At 47.7% G+C, this 18,812-nt stretch overlaps 1 protein-coding gene across 1 annotated transcript in view; it reads left to right on the forward strand.

Moving 5' to 3' along the window:
• Positions 1-18,812, forward strand: part of FAM216A (family with sequence similarity 216 member A) — a 216,517-nt gene that overhangs the window by 179,864 nt on the left and 17,841 nt on the right. The window contains exon 7 of the mRNA XM_085633930.1: positions 11,181-11,285. Coding sequence (XP_085490056.1) covers positions 11,181-11,285 — 105 coding nt within the window. The remainder of the gene's footprint in view (positions 1-11,180; positions 11,286-18,812) is intronic.

Genomic DNA, 18,812 nt, shown 5'->3' on the forward strand with positions numbered 1-18,812 from the left:
GGGGGGTACGCTGCATGCATACGCGGGTGAGGGTACGGGTCGAACTTACACTGTTGGGGTGGGGGTACGCTCCATGCATACGCGGGTGGGGGTACGGGTCGTACTTTCACTGTTGGGGTGGGGGGTACGCTCCTTGCATACGGGGTGGGGGTAGGGTCCGTACATATCCGTCCCCACGCTATGTGATGTTTGTGCGGCCCGTACCCAGGCCTTTGCCACGTGGGTGCGATCCGTCCCGCCATTGTTGGGGTGACGTGTGTGGGCGTGGTCCGACTCGTACCCACGCTCTTCAGGCGTGGGTACGGGACGTACCTGTCTGGTTGTGTTGCCGGTTCGCGTGGTGACGGACTTCCGTTGTGGCGGTCGCTGGCTTAGCTGGACACGCCCCCACCCCCTCGTAGTGACCATGGCATGGGAGTCAGGTATGTCCTGGGCATGTGTGCTGTGTGACTTTGGTGGGGGTTTTGTGGCCTGCCCTGGTCCTGCCACCCCCACCCCACCCAACTTTCCCCCCTCCCTTAGTTATTCTGACCTTCTGCGGCGTCTGCGGCGTAACCTGTAGAGGAGGTGTACTGCTATGAGGGCAGGGATGACTCGTAGGTTCGGGTCCATGTCTGTCCGTCGCGTACTGGTCCTCCTTGTTCGCGTCGTCGTCTGTCCGTCGCGTACTGGTGGTCCTTGTTCGCGTCGTCCTGATTTCCCGGCAGTTTTTGGCTGCCGCAAAATATTCACCGTGCGGGGTGACGTCGGTGCGAATCGTGATTCCTGGGTCGTGAATGGCTGGCTGCGAGCGTCCCGACGTCAGGTCGGCGCTTTCCCGGATCGCATTGGTAGGTGTTTTTTGTTCGGTCGGGCTTTTTTACGAATCGTACGGTAATGGTGTACCCGTGCGAATCGTAATTCCTTGTTTGTAAAAATTGACGACCGGGTACGCGTCGGGCGGAGATTATGCTCCGTCCGACGGTTCGTACCCGGTTTTTGCCGGATCGTGATCGGCACCTAAATTGGAGGTTGGGAAACTGAGAGAAGATGAGACTGACACAGACTCTGAAGGCCAGGGACACAACCCTATTTACTCCAGGTCTTGAATACAAAACATAGATTTTATCTTACTAGGTTAAGAATGGGGATCCTCCATTTTTTAATGGCCTTCCCAACCATGGGCGAATGGAAACAAAATCTCCCAAAGTGCCCCAGCGATGGAAAATCTGATCAGACAACTTTACATTTTATTTTATTTTGTGATTTTTACAGGGATATTGTTTTTATGGTATCACGTCCATTGCGTATATTCATCCACAGTAGAATATTTTACTTTGTATGTGTTTTAATGTACAGACTGCGATGAATTGTGAAGATGTTCATTATTATTTTTAGGATGCTTTTATGGTTGAACTTTGTTTACCGAGTAAAGTTGGATTTGACTTTGACTCTGGAGAGGGGCCAGGCTTCTTGCTAGCTGCAACCAGTAGATCACTATCAGCTATGAGGCAGGCACAGGAGAAACATCTCCATTCATAGGGGTAACTTCTAACTGTGTTTCCTGTAACAAGGGTTTCAATATAATTTGAGCTCGGAACTGGGAACATTTTATTCAAGGAGGTTTGAGAGTAATTAGGGGATTAAATTGGACTGAGTGTAAATTATGAGTTGGGAGGCACCCGGTAAAGAGAGAAGGGAGGTGGTTGGAGCTGAGCCATTCATATATTTGAAGTCCCAGACACGAACCGGCACGGCAATGAGATAGCATCCAGCAGTACACTGACAGGTATAGCGTAACGAGAGTAGAGTGGCACACAATTAGCAAATGAGAAATATTACAGTGGCAGTAGCAGTCTTGATGTCGTCAAGTGCGAGGCACAAAGCATCCTGTGGATAAACATACATGTACTTCAACCCTGATCGGGATGTGTTAGCAGATAGGCAGTCAGTGGGGCCCAAAAATCTTTAGGTCTGGAAGTCTCAGGTATTTCCTCAGCATAAGCTTCCAACTGATCCCTACAATAGAGTAGATCATGCATCCATTTCTTGACAGTGGGAACAGATTTAGCACCCCAATTAAGCGCCACAGCTCTTTTTGCCAATTAAGTTGAGACTGCGACCAAGCGCCGGTTGCAGGGCTTAAGGCTCCCTACATTGCCCAGGAGGCACACCTCCGGAGTGCAATGCACAGGTTCCATAACAACATCTGTTAACACCTGCACCACCTTAGTCCAGAACGCATACACACCAGCACATGTCCAAGCCAAATGGAAGAAGTCAGCGTCCGCCGGCCAACATCTAACACATGCAGCACTTTCACGCAATCCAAACCTATACATCTACAAGGGGGTATAGTACAGCTGGTGCAGGAACTTAAAATGTATCATACGGAGATTGCAGTTGGATGTAAGGCACCCGTTTAGAGCGCAGGAGGCCTGCCAATGCTCAATCGTGAGTGTATCGCCCAGTACCGTATTCCATTTCAGATATGAAGGGTGATCCCCTGGCTTATTCTCCCTCTGAGAGGCCCTATACAGTCTAGTAATTAGGCCCTTTGTCACGGATACAGCCAGCACCGCCTGCTGTGCTTGCATTGTCCTGGGCTCAGAAGGAAAGACCGGGTATATATCCCTAATCGCCTGACACACATGGACAAATATGAACCCGAGTAGAAAGCTGCCATGGCGATCTCCCTGTACATTTTGCAAAGTACGAAACTGCCCCTTTGTATATAAATCTCCCGAAGTGATGCCCGCAGCAGTCAGCTCCCACAACGCGAGCTTCTCCTGTGCAGCCGAAATGTCCGGATGCGCTGCAATAGGTAGAAACGGGGCATATAGATGGGGAAGCCGAGACCTTTTGGCTAGTGCCCCCCATGCCCACGCCGTACAAAGAACAGGATTTATTTCTGTTCTGGGGCCACCCGTGCCCCCAGATAGAATGGCAGCTGGGAGAGGCAAAGGAAGTACAGCGTCTGCCTCTATTGCAGTATGAGGTTGAAACTGCTGTGGGAAGTGCCAATAATGTGCAAATTGCGCTTGTGCGCAAAGATAATAAAGCCGTAAGTCCAGAGCCTCAAAGCCACCCCGATCAAAGGGCTGCACCAATACATCCCAGCTACATCTGGGTTTCTTACCACCCCATGCAAACGTTAGTAACGCAGATTAGAAAGCTTGGACCAATGCAATATTTAGCTGATAGGGATATTAACAAATAGATAGAGCAGCTTGGGTAACATAGTCATTTAAATAACTGCGATGCGATCTGCCAACGAGAGAGGCAGGCGCGTCCACCGCTCCAACTGCTCAGTAATCCGCGTTAGCGCCCGACCATAATTCTCAGTGATCACCCGATCTGGATCCCTGTACAACCATATCCCTAAGTACTTTACCGGGTCCTGAGTCCACGCCAGTGGGAACTCGGTGTCCACTTCTAGGGTTCCAGCAGTGAGCGGAAACACAGTGGAGTGGAGAGGTGTGGCTCACTAGTTAGAGGCGGCAGACCTGTAGGCAGAGAATCGGCCAGGGACCAGGGTTCAATTCCCGACGCGGCAGGGTCGTGGACCAGGGTCAAAAACGGACTCGATAATTCTCGCCTCGGTACCTACTCTAACCAGGAACACACTCGGCAACTCTGGGCATTAAGCTTGCCTCATCTCTACAACGGCCCCCCACAGACGCCGGGGATGCCTGGTTTCACCTTGGAGATACCCAGAAAGGGACCATCTCACAAGGATAGCCGGGACGGGTTCCCCAGCGGTCTACAGCGCCGGGACGCCCCGTTGCTGGGGCAGCTGTGCGCTTTACAAGTCTACAACATTTACATTTACATTTACAGTAAACTTCGTCCAATTTATTCCCAAACCCGAGTACCTTTCAAATTTAACGTATTCCCGAAGCAACGCCGGGAGGTAGGTGGCAGGCTCCCTAACATACAGCAGCATGTCGTCTGCATAAAGGGAAACCACTAATGGCCGCTGACGAAAACGCAGGGCTGCCGCTGAATGGCCCTGCCGGAGCTTGCAGGCCAACGGCTCCAGCGCAAGCGCAAATAACATTGGTGACAGGGGGCAGCCCGGGCGCGTACCCCTCTGTATGGGAAAGGAGGAGGAGATCCACCCATTAACTCGCTCCCGTGCCAGCAGCTCCGTGTACAGAACCCGTATCCATTTTAGAAAGAATGGGGGGAATCCCATCCTAATGAACGCGGTGAACATATAGTCCCATTGAAGGGAATCAAATGCCTTTGCTGCGTCCAATAACACAGCAACTGCTTGGAAGTCGGGGTCAAAGTAATGTAGTGTGGAAAATACCGTACGTAGATTGTGGGCAGTGGATCTAGCTGACACAAAGCCTGATTGATCCAGCAGCACCAGAAGAGTAATAAGCAGCTGCATCCTAGTAGCTATCATCTTTGCCAGTATCTTGGCGTCTATATTAATTATAGAGAGAGAACGGTATGATTCACATTGATTGGCAGGTTTATCAGGCTTCAGGAGGGTCACCAGCAAAGCATCTTTGAGAGTGGGCGGGAGATGTTCATTATCATATGCTTCTGCATACATCTCCAGCAGCCATGGGGCCACCTCATCCACGTTTTATAAAACTCACTTGGGAGTCTGTCAAGCCCAGCTGCCTTACATGTGGGGAGGGACATTTTAGCTAATTTTAAGTCTTCGACGTCAAAGGGCTGGGACAACCACCCCAGCGCGATATCACCAAGATAATCGTGGATCTCCCTCTGGGGCACAGTCGTTCCCTCCTTCTCATACAAAGTTGTATAATATTTAACAATAATGTCACTGATATCAGGTGTGGTATAATGAGCTACATCGTCCTCATCCAGCATCTCAGTAATAGCGGCCTGACAGTGCGGGGCTGAAAGTTTCTGGGCGAGCGATCTGCCAGGGCGACCCCCTTACCCATAATAACAAGCTATGCAACGTCTCGATCTGTGCATCAATTCTTGATCCACAGTGCTGTTATGCTCCGTAAAAAGATCCCGTATCGCTGCCAGCATGGTGGAAGAGGGGGTGTGATCATACTCACGCTCCAACTGAGATTTTTCGGCAGCAAGCTTATGTATTCAACGCCTAATATCTCATAGCACTCCAGCCTGTGCTCCTATACATGTGCCCCTTATCATTGCTTTAAATGCTTCCCAGAGGACTCTTGCACTCTCTACTGAGCCACTGTTTTCCCTAAAGAAGCTTTGGATCGCCTCCCGAATAGTTTGTTTGAACACAGGGTCAGTTAGGGAAGATGGCTGCAGGCGCCACGTGAAGGGCGGTCGCTCACAGGTTGAAATCTGCAATTCCAATAGAACAGGGGAATGATCAGATAGCGTTCTTGCCATGTGACCTACCTTCCGTGTCCAGGTACACACAGTGGCAGATACAATCCAATAGTCTAGGCGAGACCACGTCCCGTGGACAGAGGATATGAAAGTGCTTTTCCGCGCGCTCGGATGCTGAACCCGCCAAACATCATGTAAATCACCAGCTTCTATAACCCCTAGCAACATCTCTGATGCCAACTTAGGCTTGTAGTACTGCTGCCCAACCGATCAAGGTCCCCATCCAAGCATACATTAAAGTCACCCCCCCAAATAATCTCAGCTGAGGGAAACCCAGATATAGGCCGCCATACATCAGAGAAAAACGAGCGATCGTCCTCATGCGGGGCGCAGAGTGCTACTAGCCTCCCACTTAGTAGCAGGTGGCCGAGCAGGTCTAAGACTGTGCCAGGATGTAGACATTCCAGTCACGTATCACTCATTGTATCTGACTACATCCCTACCCGGAGTCGCGAGATACCTCCAATAAGACTTAAACTAACAGGATAGTTTGGAGCCTGCACACAATACATTCTGGAATGGAGCAGGAGACCTGAATACAGAAGTAAAAACATAGCTAGCGATATATCAGTAACCACAAAGAGTACAATGTGTCTGTTACTCCTTGAACAATGTGTAGGTTGCATCCTCAGTGGTCCAAGTTCATCTCATATTCACAAGGTGCCCGGGTCTGCAAGCACCACTATGCTGATGTGCCAGGGGTAGACCAAGAGAGTACATAAAGGTAAACTTTCCAACCAGTTCACAACAGCTCTCTGCTGTTCCTCTTCATCTGGCACAGTGCTAGCCTCCCGTCTTCTGCGCTTTAGTTGTTTGGCGTGCTCAAGAGCGGCTTTTGGAGTGGAAAAGAGCTTGCAATCGCCGTCCGGGCCAATACATAGGTGGGCAGGGTAGAGCATTGCATAAGGGACACCGTCCGTTTGCAAGAATTTCTTCACCGTGCCAAATTCTCGTCTGGCTGCCTGCTCGGCCACTGTATAATTGGGGAAGAAAGCCAGTGAATTGCCCTGGTGCAAAATATTGCCTGTGTCCCTCGCCATCCTTAAAAGAGTGTCTCGGTCCCTATAATTCAGAAGTCTAGCTATGATAGGGAGGGGAGGGGCCTCCGGGACAGGTTTAGCGGCGAGAAAGCGGTGGGCACGCTCCACAATGAACATTTCAGAAAGTTGTCCCGCACCGAATATGTCCTTAATTAGGTTCTCTATGAAGGTCTCCATTTTCCCCACATTGGTGGATTCCGTCAGTCCTGTAAGTCTGATATTATTGCGCCGGGACCGTGCCTCTAAGTCCTCATTCTTGGCCTGTATAAGGGCTAATACTTTCCCCATATTGAGGGTCTTTTCTGTTACATCATTTAGGCCGTCCTCCGCGGTGGACACCCACTGCTCCACTTACCCCATCCGAGCATTTTGTTTTTCTAATTGGGACAACATATGGTCCAGCCGGTGATTCACTGCTGCTATCTTACCCTCTATTGACTGAAGACTGCGTTGCATAGCCAGCAGCGTGGATTCAAGAGTGGGTGGGATGTTATGCTGGACATCTACCTCTGAGTCAGACGCTGCCTTCTGCAGTGTTTTCGACGATTTGGTGCCTCAAAAGTGAGGCAAGGCTGTGATTTGTCTGTTCGCCCCATGTCCACCTCTCCGGACACACCACCCACACAGATAACAGTCAATGTGGGGGAAGAAGTAGAGTCCCAAGGAAGCAGCCGCTGGTCGCGAATCCAGGGAGAACACCCCAGCACAATATGCAGCCTCGCCATCTGGCCCCTGCACACCAACCCACAAAAAATGTAGACAAGAGCCTGGAGACCTGCGACACTTAGCGTCTAGGTGTGCTCATATGCGATGTGCCCAGAGTCCAGCCATGTCACCTCCGTCCAATGTCGTCCCTCAAACACCGTTCAGGCTGCCCAGAAGGTAGAAGCAATCATCGCCATATGCTTTTTTTTTTTAACTGACCCGCCACCAATGTCTCTTAGGTGGCCCCAAGCGGCGCACCCCACCAGTTGCAGGAGATATCACTGATAGATTGCAGGCCAAGGGGGAAGCTCAAGGCGCACCAGGCAATCAGAGGGATAGGCGCCCAGCGATCTGTCCACAGTCACTTGCTTAGTCCCCCCAGCAGTAGAGAAGCTCACTGGGTCACCGACATCCAGCAGCTCAAGCCAGCAATCAGCACCTTACTCGCCCCGCCATGGCCCAGCGGGAACCTCCAGCCTCCGCGCCTCACTCCAGCCAGCCACCCACCACAGCTCGCAGGCCGCGGCCCTCTCCCAGGCCCACCTCCGCAATCGCAGCCTGAGGCGAGCCACGCCCCACTTACCGCAACTGGCACCAGCGAGCGTTGGTGGTTGTAGGCGGTCCCAGGTTAGTGCTCCTTAGGCAGATCTGCAGCCACCGGCGATTGCTTCACTCTTCCGCTAGGCCTTGCCGTGCCAAGCATCGCGCGCACCCGCGATGGTCCGTCGGGGCTCCGCGGTCGTCAACTGGAGCGCATCGGATCCCCAGCAGAGTACAGCGCCAGAAATCTCAGCACAGTGAGCGCCGGGAGCACTGATCACCCCCACAGCAGTTCTGATCTCAGCAGGTAAGATTGCAGTTCAGTGCCTCGCGGCTGCCGCCATTTTCCACGCACGAGTCGCCCAGCTGCACGGGAACGTAAAGGCACACATTTAATAGATTACGGAAGCCCCAGTTGCTTCCAAATCGCGCCAGAGGAACCCACGACTCCGGTCTGCCCCTGCAGAGATTCAGATGTAGTAAATATCAGGCGGATTTTGGGCGAATTATTGCTCAGCCGGGCAGAGCCTCACTAGAGTGCGGTCATCTTGCCGTGTGCCCTCTAGCGGCCCCCCCCCCCCCAGTTCAATTTTCTGCTGACATCCTGCCGGCTTGGCGACAATAATCAGTGCAATAAATGTGTTTGGAAAGAATACAGAGTCCTTGTGACAATGTTTATTACCTTTGATGGGAAAAATAGTAACGACGAGAGCCACAAGCAGATGGTTACAATAGTCAAGTTTGCTAAGCATAAGTGTACACATCAGTGTCTTAGCTTTGTGTAAGGAATTATGTGGACAGATTTTCCAAATATTCAGTAATTTTTTTATATTATTTTTTTAATAAATCTTTTTATTGAACAGACATCGGCTTACAATACAGAGGACCAGATTACTTATACATTGCAGGAAGTACGGATGGAAGGAGAAACATTCATTACATAAGAGGGGAACATTGTGGGGAGGGTGAGTCATCATGTTCAATACTTCTAGGTGGCATACAAATTTCTCCTCTATAAGCATTCCACGGGCCCCATATAGGGACCACTTTTTAGGGCATCCCCTTGCCAAATACACTGTCTTCTCTCTAAACATGCACCAGTCAAGATTCCTTTCCCAGGCTTCTAGTGTGGGTGGGAGCATTGCCCCCCATAGTTGTGCAATGTTTCTTTTTGCCAACATGAACCCTAGGGTGGCCCATTGTGTCTGATGAGTGTTCAAATCCGTGGGATCCCAGATGTTTAGGAGGCATCGTCGTGCCTCTGGACGGAGACAGACCCGTAACACCTCATTGATCGTGTTGTGTATTTGGAGCCAGTAAGAGCTAACATGTGTGCATTCCCAGATATTGTGTATGAACGTTCCCATAAGGCCACAGCGCCTCCTACATTCTCCATTGTTTGTCCACCCCATGCGTAGTAACCAGGGCCCCGTAATGTAAATCCTATGAAGGATCTTAAGCTGCACCAACCGCAGGCATGCCGGGATAGCCACCACCCTGGGGAAAGACACTGCCACTAGCCAATCCTCGTCGTCAAACTCTATCCCATCATGTACCCATCTATCCCGTAGTGTCTGGAGGGGGTCTGCCATGTGATTAATTAACTTCTTGTATATCAAGGAGATAGTTTTTTCGGGGAGATGACCATCTAATATTCTGTCCTCCGAGGGGAGGCCTCTGGAGGAACAGTCCCTTTAGGTAAGGAAGACCGGAGAGAGTGCAGGACCTGTATATAGCGAAAGTGTTCTGTGCCTGCCAGTTCATATTCACTCTGAAGCGTACTGAAGGACTTAATCCCTCCACCTCCCCAAACATCTTTAATATACGAAATCCCAGTGAGGTCCCATCTGTCGAACCCCTTTGTTTTGTACAAATCACCCAGTTTCTCAGAGTCCCAAAGAGGGGTGGCCAATGTTAATCTATGTCTCCTACCAAGAGAATTAGTGGCGTCATGCCAGAGTTGAACGGAGTGTCTAGTAGGGCCCGTCAACACAAATCGCCCAGGTTGGGAATACAATGCTCTATTGTAATTGCCACCCGGGAGCGTTTTTTATATTAGTTGCATTTCTTTACCACCAACCACCTTTCCTATGGCTTCATAAAGCATCATGTATTGTAGCAGCTTGATTCCACTGTCTGTTCCGCTTGAAAGTAAACACCCAGGTGGACGTAATCCTTTACCAACTCTATTTGCTGCTTGGTTAGTCGACAGGTTCTTTTAAACTGCCCTTCCTAGTTTACACAATTTTTGTTTGTGAGAGGGTCGTTTTTAATACTTTTGCCTCAAAATATTGCAGGGCAATTTGGAGCTTTTTTTGCAGTCCATGCATTGCAGTTGGTTCAATGTTGTCAGCCTAAAAAAGGGCGTTCACTTTATGCTTACCATTGTGGGGAGCATCATTATTTCCCTCATGCTTCTCGACAGGGAAGCAAAAATAGACCTGCCTTACGCCTTCATTTGTGTTAAATTGTCTGAGATGTCTATATAAAGGGCCTTTATTGAAGATATCAGGCCACGATTCATCCAAGGCTTATCTAAAGACTCAGGGGCTGATTCACAAAGGGCCTTCGCACTTGTGGGGGAGGCCCCGCAGTCATGGTGGGGGGCCCTCACTTGTGGTGGGACCCTCACACTGTAGTTACTCATTGCGGAGGTTCCGCCACTAGTGCGGTGACCCCCCCACAAGTGCGGGGATCCCCTCCACTACTGCATGGCCGCCACCAGGAATGTGGAGACTTTTTGTGAATCGGGCCATCATAGTTCACTGCTATTTGCAGAATCTAGGCCTGTGCAAGGTTGAGGAATGCAACGGAGGTGTGACATTTTTCACATATTTTCCCTCATGGTTTTCAGTACCAGTCAGTGATCCATTGATGAAAGTCCTTTTCTAAACCACGTGTGGTGAAATTTGAGTATCCTTTTATTGCTGCCCGTTTCTCAACCCTGCAGAAGACCCACTTTGAGTACATTGTAACAATACTGTCCGCCTGCATGAATGTGACCAGTGTTGCTTGCAGGTTAGGAGATTTGCCTTTGGAGGGGGTTAAGGTTGGCCTTGTGTGTAACCCATCTGAACATGTCCAGAGGGTGTAGTATTTATTGACTCAGTCTGCAATGAGCTGGCATTCTCTTGATCAAGAGAGGACTTGTTCTGTAACCATCCACCAAGCCTATCGGAGTGAGATCATCATATATATTTTTTACGGTTACGGAGTTGAGGGCAATTTCTGGAAACGTTGAAGGTTTGAGTGAGCAGCCCATTGTTTGCAGGTGGGTGGTTATCCATCGAGAGGACGCTTCTTGGAATGGGGAGGTTCTTCTAAACTTCTGCCTAACTCGCGTGGTTGGATGGGGCATTAGCACTGCGAGCACGAGTGCAATTCAATTAATCAATGGGTGGATGATCTTCAATAAGGCGCACACCTGGCCACAGCGTTTAGCTGGGGAGGTGTTAGAGTGTTTATCAGAATTCTTACCTTTCTGGTTTACTGGCCTAATTTTTAATTGTCGTAGTCAAAATAATACATAAAATTAACCAAATTGTTTTTCTCACATAGATTCAACTGAGCAGCCTGAATCTGGTACAAATGAAAATAATGTAGAGCAGTCATCAATCCACGAGTCCATTAATTCATTGTCAATACAGGATGCAGAAGAAAAAGGTGAGCATGGACAATAACGTAAAACACACTCCAGTCATTAATTACTTCATTGTACCCATAGTTTGTTTTAGAAGCCATGAAATACAAAAGGCAATCCATTTGGACGAACTACACAGCTTTCCATGTCAAGCATGTCATGGACAAAAAACAAAGGCACACAAGATGATTTCCTGGAAAAGAAGCTACACCGGGGATACACAACCTCCATTTGCAGACTTGGTCATTCCTAAAGCAGCGCTAAACCAGCAGGACACCGACCCCTAAACCTTTATTGTAGCTGGATCATCTGGTATTAGCTTTCTGTAGTTAATTGTAAGTCTGCAGTAGAGCACAAAAAGCAAGGAAGGCCAAGCATAAGACCATCAGATACCTCCATATTAACACTGGCACCACTTTCTACTTTGTTCTTTCCTTTAAGAACCTAAAGCATTCTGGGAGTTGTAGTTTTATTTCACTTTATTTGAACTAATTTATTTATTTACCAGATTACAATGAATTGAAAAATTAAAGTGCAGGCTCTGAGCACGGTGTTCTCGTTCATCTTGTATCTGTAGACAGAGCAGATTCACAGAACGATTCAACAGAGGGCTCCAGCATGAGGAGAGGGATCAATCAATCAATCAATCAGGGTTGGTAAAGCGCAACTACTCACCCGTGAGGGTCTCGATGTGCTGGGGGGGAGGGCGGGCGGCTCCGTAGTGTGCTTGGGTTATCCGAAGAGCCAGGTCTCGAGGTCCTCCATGAACTGGGGCAATGTGGAAGATTGCCGGAGGTGGATGGGTAGTGTGTTCCAGGCTTTGGCTGCGAGGTAGGCGAAGGATGTAGGGTTTCCACCTCACTCCATGTAGTAATCATTGTTGAGTCTGGTTAGGTGGCCAGTACGGTGGATGTGGAACTCCCACTTCTACTGATGAGATCTGGCCGAGAGAGGTGCCATCTGACTTGATGAGATGGCTGGGCAGGCTGGAGAAGGGGGCTCTGAACAGTGAGTGACGCTGATGACAGGATTGCTACCCACGGCTCATTTCTAGTGATCTAGTTGCCTGGACTCTCCTGAGTATGTAGTGGAGACAGACATTACAGCAGTGCAGTGAAGGAGAGCTGAGGTTCCAGAGGCTGATCTGGATCTTTGCCTGCGCGGATGTCTGAACGATGAGGCACATGAGCAGTTGTTATGTCCTCTGGAGAAATTGCAGGACTTGCTTTGTGCTGTTGAGAGAGTCTCTTCACAGCTCTCCAGGAACTTGATAGATTTCTTTTTAAGGGATTCACACCAGTGGATTGTGTGATACAGTGAGGGAAACACAGCTTTTCAAGATTTGGGACAGTGGAGATTGGGGAACCAGCCAGTCTGAGGCAACTATGGCGCTGGAGACTGGCAACTGATGGAGACCATGAATGCTGCATCGCAGTGTCCTTCCGGGAATCCAAAGACCCAGGGGCAATGGGAGAGAGCAAGAGGGCCAGCAGGGTGCTAGGGATCTCTGGAGGGAGCGGCACCCAGGTACTGTGGGCTCACATAGGTACCCTAGTGAGGTGGGTGTCAGCTGAGTCTGTGATCCTTGTTCCCGTGAGCCCTTGAGGGGCCAAGAGACTGTGTGGAAGCAACCCAGGCACGTAGCAGGACTGCATGGGATTCACACACCAGGGCACCCAGTTTACTTCATGTTACTGAGGCAGAGAGAAAACGGAGATTGTATCCTATTGATATCCACCCCGCCATCCCGAGTGTAATCCTTGGTGTGCCTTGAAAAACTTGGATTATTGTTGGTTTTTAAAACACGCCAAGAGATATGACGTGAAGCGCAGGATTCCAGGGGTCCTTTTATTGTAACATCCACCTTAACCACAATACGCCAGTCACTACTGCACGTCTTTCCCCTCCTCCACCACTAGGTGGCGCGGTTCCCAGGCCGTCGCAACCTTCCTTAGCCGACCTAGTACATTCCTAACCACCTAGGTAACTCCTCCTTCCCCTGCGCCCCTTGTACTCCGCCCTCTCCCACACTTTAGTTGAATCCCAATCTTAGTCTGAGCGCGAGCGCAGTGCCATTGTTGTGGCGCTGCATGCCCCTTCTGCCTTGAACGGGGAAAGCCTAAGGGCAGTGCCGGATGCGTCATCACCTCACATCCGGAAGGCGATACAACTCGTGAGGACTATTAAACTGAAAGCATGCCACCCAGCGTGAGACTATTACACTGAGAGCATGCCACCCAGCTTTTCCCTCTACTCCTAAGTGACATCGTTGCATGTTACATAAATATGAGTAGTCCCTTTGTTAATGCTGTTGGAAAAATGTACTGAAAAATGCTAACATTGATAAAGTTACGAAGAACTCAGTCAATCTGCATCTGGCCTATGAGATCAATGCTGCTTATTTATTTCAGTAATTATTTTGGGCCAAAGACCTGTTATTATCGTTATTTCATGCTAGAATTGTTGAGAATGCGATTTTATATAGGGTACGCTGTGTACTTTAAGAATTTTATGTGCATCTGTTTGCTATAAATTTTGTTAACTTGCAGGGTCGGACTGGGGCAGAAAATAGATTTGGGCTCTAACATAAAATTGGCCCAATTTGTGAATCACATTTCTGTTACTGTGATTTCAGACGCCAGGTGTAAACACCCTACGCTTCTTGTTGATATTGCTTATGCTTGTTGAGAAAATATATGGCAGCTTTGCTGCTATAACTTGCCCTACAGGTGGACCTGCAAGGTGTCTAAGCATCTGGGGCCCATGCCATTATCTGGTTTTCTCCTGTGAATGCAGCCCCAACATGGCTGATTCCATGCATTCTGGGAGCGAGGACAGACGACGTACTATAAACACACACAAATAGCCAGTGAATCAGGGGAGAGGAGCTGCTGGACATGCTCACTGAAAGCTGCGGCATGGAAGAGGCCATCTTAAGATCAGGCTCACACATGAGAGTCCCTCAAAAAATCACTATTACAGTTATAAAAAGTAATTAAAAAAATTCTAGCATTTCTTAACATGAAATTTCGATTTTTTTAAGTGGACAGAGGCGAGGATTATGCATTCTCCTTATTACTATTTATTTAACAGCAGCCATCATGAATGACAATAAAATATAAGACCACAAATAAAAAACAACAATATCCATAGTTCTTAGGCGAATAAATATAACTCCAATTATAGGAGAGTATCAAACAATAGCAATAAAGTAAAGCACCAAAACATTCATTCCCACTGTAGAACCACATCTTCTTGCTGCAATAACTTCATCACCAGCCATGTAACCCATCTATTCATTTTTTAACCTGAAACTAAGCAAAACTAAGTAATTACTTGCCCTACTTAGCAAAATGTCAGTATAATCGTCGGGTGATAAAAGTAGGTCAATAGAAAATGTCCAAAAATATGCTGCCCTAATCATTTTTTTAAAAACTCTTTGAATTTATGCAACAAAATCCCAAAAACACACAAGCAGTGCATGGTTCCACTCAAAGAAGAGGAGAGATTCTAGTCCGAAATCGGGACAGTACATTTGAAAAAATGACAGTATACACGGCTGAGCTTAAACACCAGACGCATAAAACAATTAGGGGACAAGAGTACATCGAAGCAAAGTCATCACTCCAATTATACAGTTCACATGATAGTTATACAGGCTTGGTTGCCATAATCACATTGCCTCGGTACAAAAGGCATACCCATCACCGCTACCCATTAGAGCCTTTCTCCGAGTCAGAGACATTTTCAAACGCAAATTTATTAAGAAGATACCCCCACAACATGATCGCATCCAAAGCACCTTCTACGGTACGGGCAATACGCATATGTTCCTTCTGACTCTTCCCCTCCAAAAACCCTTTTACTCATCCAAAAGCCTCCTCCTACTGCTATGACCTAAAAGAAGAAATCCTTCACTCTTATATCCCTCCACTATCCTTTTCAATCAAAATAACAGACTAACATGTTCACTTCTCTAATTCCATATCTCACTGTACTAATTCACCACTAATACTTTATGGGTTCCAGAGTAGCGTGCTACTCGCCAACAAAGCGTTTCAACACCTCATCAGGGTTACAAACGCTATATGAATGCAAACCTTTCTTTCCCTTCTATCCCCACACTATCCTTCTCACCCCAAATAACTGACTAATATCCACCACTCAAATTACTTTCATACTTCACTACTAATCCTTTATAGGTTTCCGGAGTAGCGTGCTACTCACCAAAAAAAGCGCTTCAACACGCTATCAGTGGTAAGAAGCGCTATATAAATACAAACCTTTTTATCCTCTTGTATCTAAGCCTGGGCAAAGCACTACGCTACGCTCGCATAGTTTGCGAAGTTTGTGCTACTTCGCACTACGCGAATTGCACGTAGCACAGTGCAAACACGCGTAGCTTAGTGCAGTGGTCATTTTTTGCTTGCTTGCGGTCCTCAACGTCAAGTTGGCGACTGCGAGCAAGCAAAATGACATCCCGGCGAGACTTTTTCATCATTCGCAATCAGCAACATCAAGTTGCCGATCGCGAGCGTGGAAAATAAACCTCCCGGCGAGCTTCTCAATGCGGGGAGGTCAGGTTTCTCATTGCGAGTGGTCGAGTATGCTCGCGACCGCTCGCGATGAGAAACTACCAGTCCGCGTTGAGAAAGCTGCCGCTCTAGTAGAAATCTACTTGAGCGTCAGAAAACGACCGCTTGCACTGTGCAAGATGCAGTTTGCACTGATTGCACAGTGCGGACAAGCATCCAGCACTGTGCAATCAGTGTGAACAGCATTTTGCACAGTGCACTACACAGTTCGCGTAGCTACGCATAGCTTGCGAAGTGCAATTCGCGTAGCTATGCATAGCGCTACTTCGCAAACTACTCCCATTGTTACTTCTATCCTTCTGCTATCCTTCCGAATCCAAATAACTGACTAACATATCCACCACTTAAAATTTACTTGTATATTTCACTATACTAATTCAACACTAATCCTCTATGAGTCCCGGAGTAGCGTGCTACTCGCCGAAAAGTGCTTCGACGCCTTGTCAAGGATAGTAAGCGCTATACAAATGCGCCAGGACACCTACTTGGTAATCGCGCGCTTTACAAATCACTATAATAATATTTACAATACAATACTATACAATATGCATTTCCTCAGCCACCCTTCATTCAAGGAGATCCCGCTGCCATGAAGACACCAACGGGAGCTGGGTGCCCATCCATCCAATGGCCACTTGCATTTTGGCCAATAAAAGAGCAAGTTGGGCCAGCTTGTAGGGAATATTGCGCGTCTTCAGCTTCACCACCACCCCAAGAGGCAGGCTAATGGAGTCAGAGGAATTTCAATGTCCATCGCTGCCACTATTGTAGGCACTACCGCCCTCCAGAAGCCCTGAATCACAGCACATGCCCAGGTCAGATGCAAAAAGGTGGCCCCCAGCTCCTCCTATTGTGCGAATCGTGCCTCTCATGCTGGGTCCATCCTGTTCAAACACCAAGGGGTCGCATAAGTGCGATGCAGGAAATTAAAATGAAGAAGGTTAAACCTATGATTGCAGAATACCCTCCTTACCATCCCGCATGCACGCGCCCAGTCAGCATCCCCAATGGATTCCCCCAAATCATCTTCTCAGGCTGCACGGGAAGCGAAAGGGGCATTTGCCATGTCGCCTCGGATCACTTTGTAAAATAAGTAGATAAGATGCCTCCCCTCTCCCCATCGAAGCAAGCCTCCCAACATCAGGGAGGGCTGAGATCCCCTGCAAAAAGCCAAAACATCAGCGTGCCTTTGGAATATAGTGTATTGTTTTGGTTTTGTAGAAAGTTTAATATTTTTAGGGTATGAGGAGAAGGACAGACATTCTGCACATCTTTCAAGCTTTTGTTACAGGATATCAGGTCTTTGAACAATTTATCTTGCGTGGATACACAACCACTTCCCCAGCACATCCTAACCAGTGTTTTAGCAAGCAGCAATGCTATTGCCATAAACCTCCTAACAGCAACTTGCATCCTAATGACCAGCCCAGGTAGATATATGTGCGAATCTGGGTCAAAATGACCGTGTGCCAGTATGTTTGGATCCCCCGCACTGCCATGCGAAGTGTAAGAAGTCAACGTCCAGGGTCTTGCACTTCAGGCAAAATGCTTTTGTCTAAGGTATTCCATAGATCTATAAGGTTTTTGGCAGATTCTCTAAATAAACTTGAAGTGAATAATGTGTAGTCGGCAACACCAGAATGACCAATCTGCTTCAGAAGGCAGGTGGTCCAGCATTCAATTATATACAACTCAAGATGATGGCTTAATGATAGGTACCTCTCTCTGCATTGCGTTATTTGAGCTCGTGATCAAACCCTTGCAGGATGCTGTGGTAAGCAGTAATGAAAGGGTTGAAGTGAGAAGGTTTGTGGGGATTGTATCGAATGCGGCGCTATAGGTCTCACCGGGCCTGTAGTAAAGAAAGATCGCTAGTGGGCAGCAATATTCATGATTGCCAAAATCTTGAAATTGAATAAAGATGCCTCCAGGGAACAGATCATCAAGTTTTACCAAGTTAAGCTTCTTTAAGATCTTGCAAGCATTTCTCTTGCAGATTGAAGTTAGTTGGAGATGGTGAAGTAATAAGAGTTGCAGAAAGTAAAAAAAGACCCGGATGCATTTTAGAGCCCAGTATGTGCCACGCTTCCACAGTGCAAATAACTATATTAATTAAATGCCATGCACTTGTTTCTTTACCCAAACAGCCTCCAAGGGACACAGGGCTGCACAGCCTCAATTGCAAGGTGCGGTAGAAAAGGCAGCTAGTAGTATCAATATTTGGTGTATTATGCTTGGGAGCAGTGGTAATATGGGAAAGTGGGAATTTCCACCTAAGCCTGGGTTGATTACCTGCCCATGCGAGCTTGATCAACAAAGATCATACAGACTTGAAGAATTGTTGGGTAATTGTAAGTGTTATATTGCAAAATAAATGTAAAAACCTAGCGAGGATAATCATTTCCATCAGTGCTATTCTGCCTGCAAGGAAGAGCGGCAAAGTGAGCCAACTTTACATTTACTTTTCGAGTCTAACAACGCAGCACCATAGTTTTCTCGAATAAAAGCCTCAGGGTCTCAATTAACGCATAATTCCCAGATATTTCACTGAGTCATCACACCATTCAAGTGGATACTCAAGAGGGCAAGCCTCAGTGGAAGGAGTAAGGGGGAACCTAAGAAAAAAGGTACCCCCTATTTCCATAATTTTAGGTCTGGGACAAGAGGGAGAAAACACTAAACAAAAATGAACAAAATCTTGACCTGTATTTCTTCCTGAGTGCCAAGTCCATACTTATTGTTCTGACCCCCCAAGAAAAATGCTTCTACTTTGTGTCAAACAAAATGTATTTCTTATTTATAATTATTTATCTTTTTTTGATATCACCAAAGAATACATACAACTCAGATCCGTAATTGCTTTCACATAATTTAAACATGTTATTCCATAGATAGCTTTGATGAAACACCATGAATCGGACACATTAAACACATTAGAAATTGAAGATCACCCCA

The sequence above is a fragment of the Triturus cristatus genome, chromosome 11 (genome assembly GCF_964204655.1).
Source record: "Triturus cristatus chromosome 11, aTriCri1.1, whole genome shotgun sequence".
Taxonomy (NCBI): domain Eukaryota; kingdom Metazoa; phylum Chordata; class Amphibia; order Caudata; family Salamandridae; genus Triturus; species Triturus cristatus.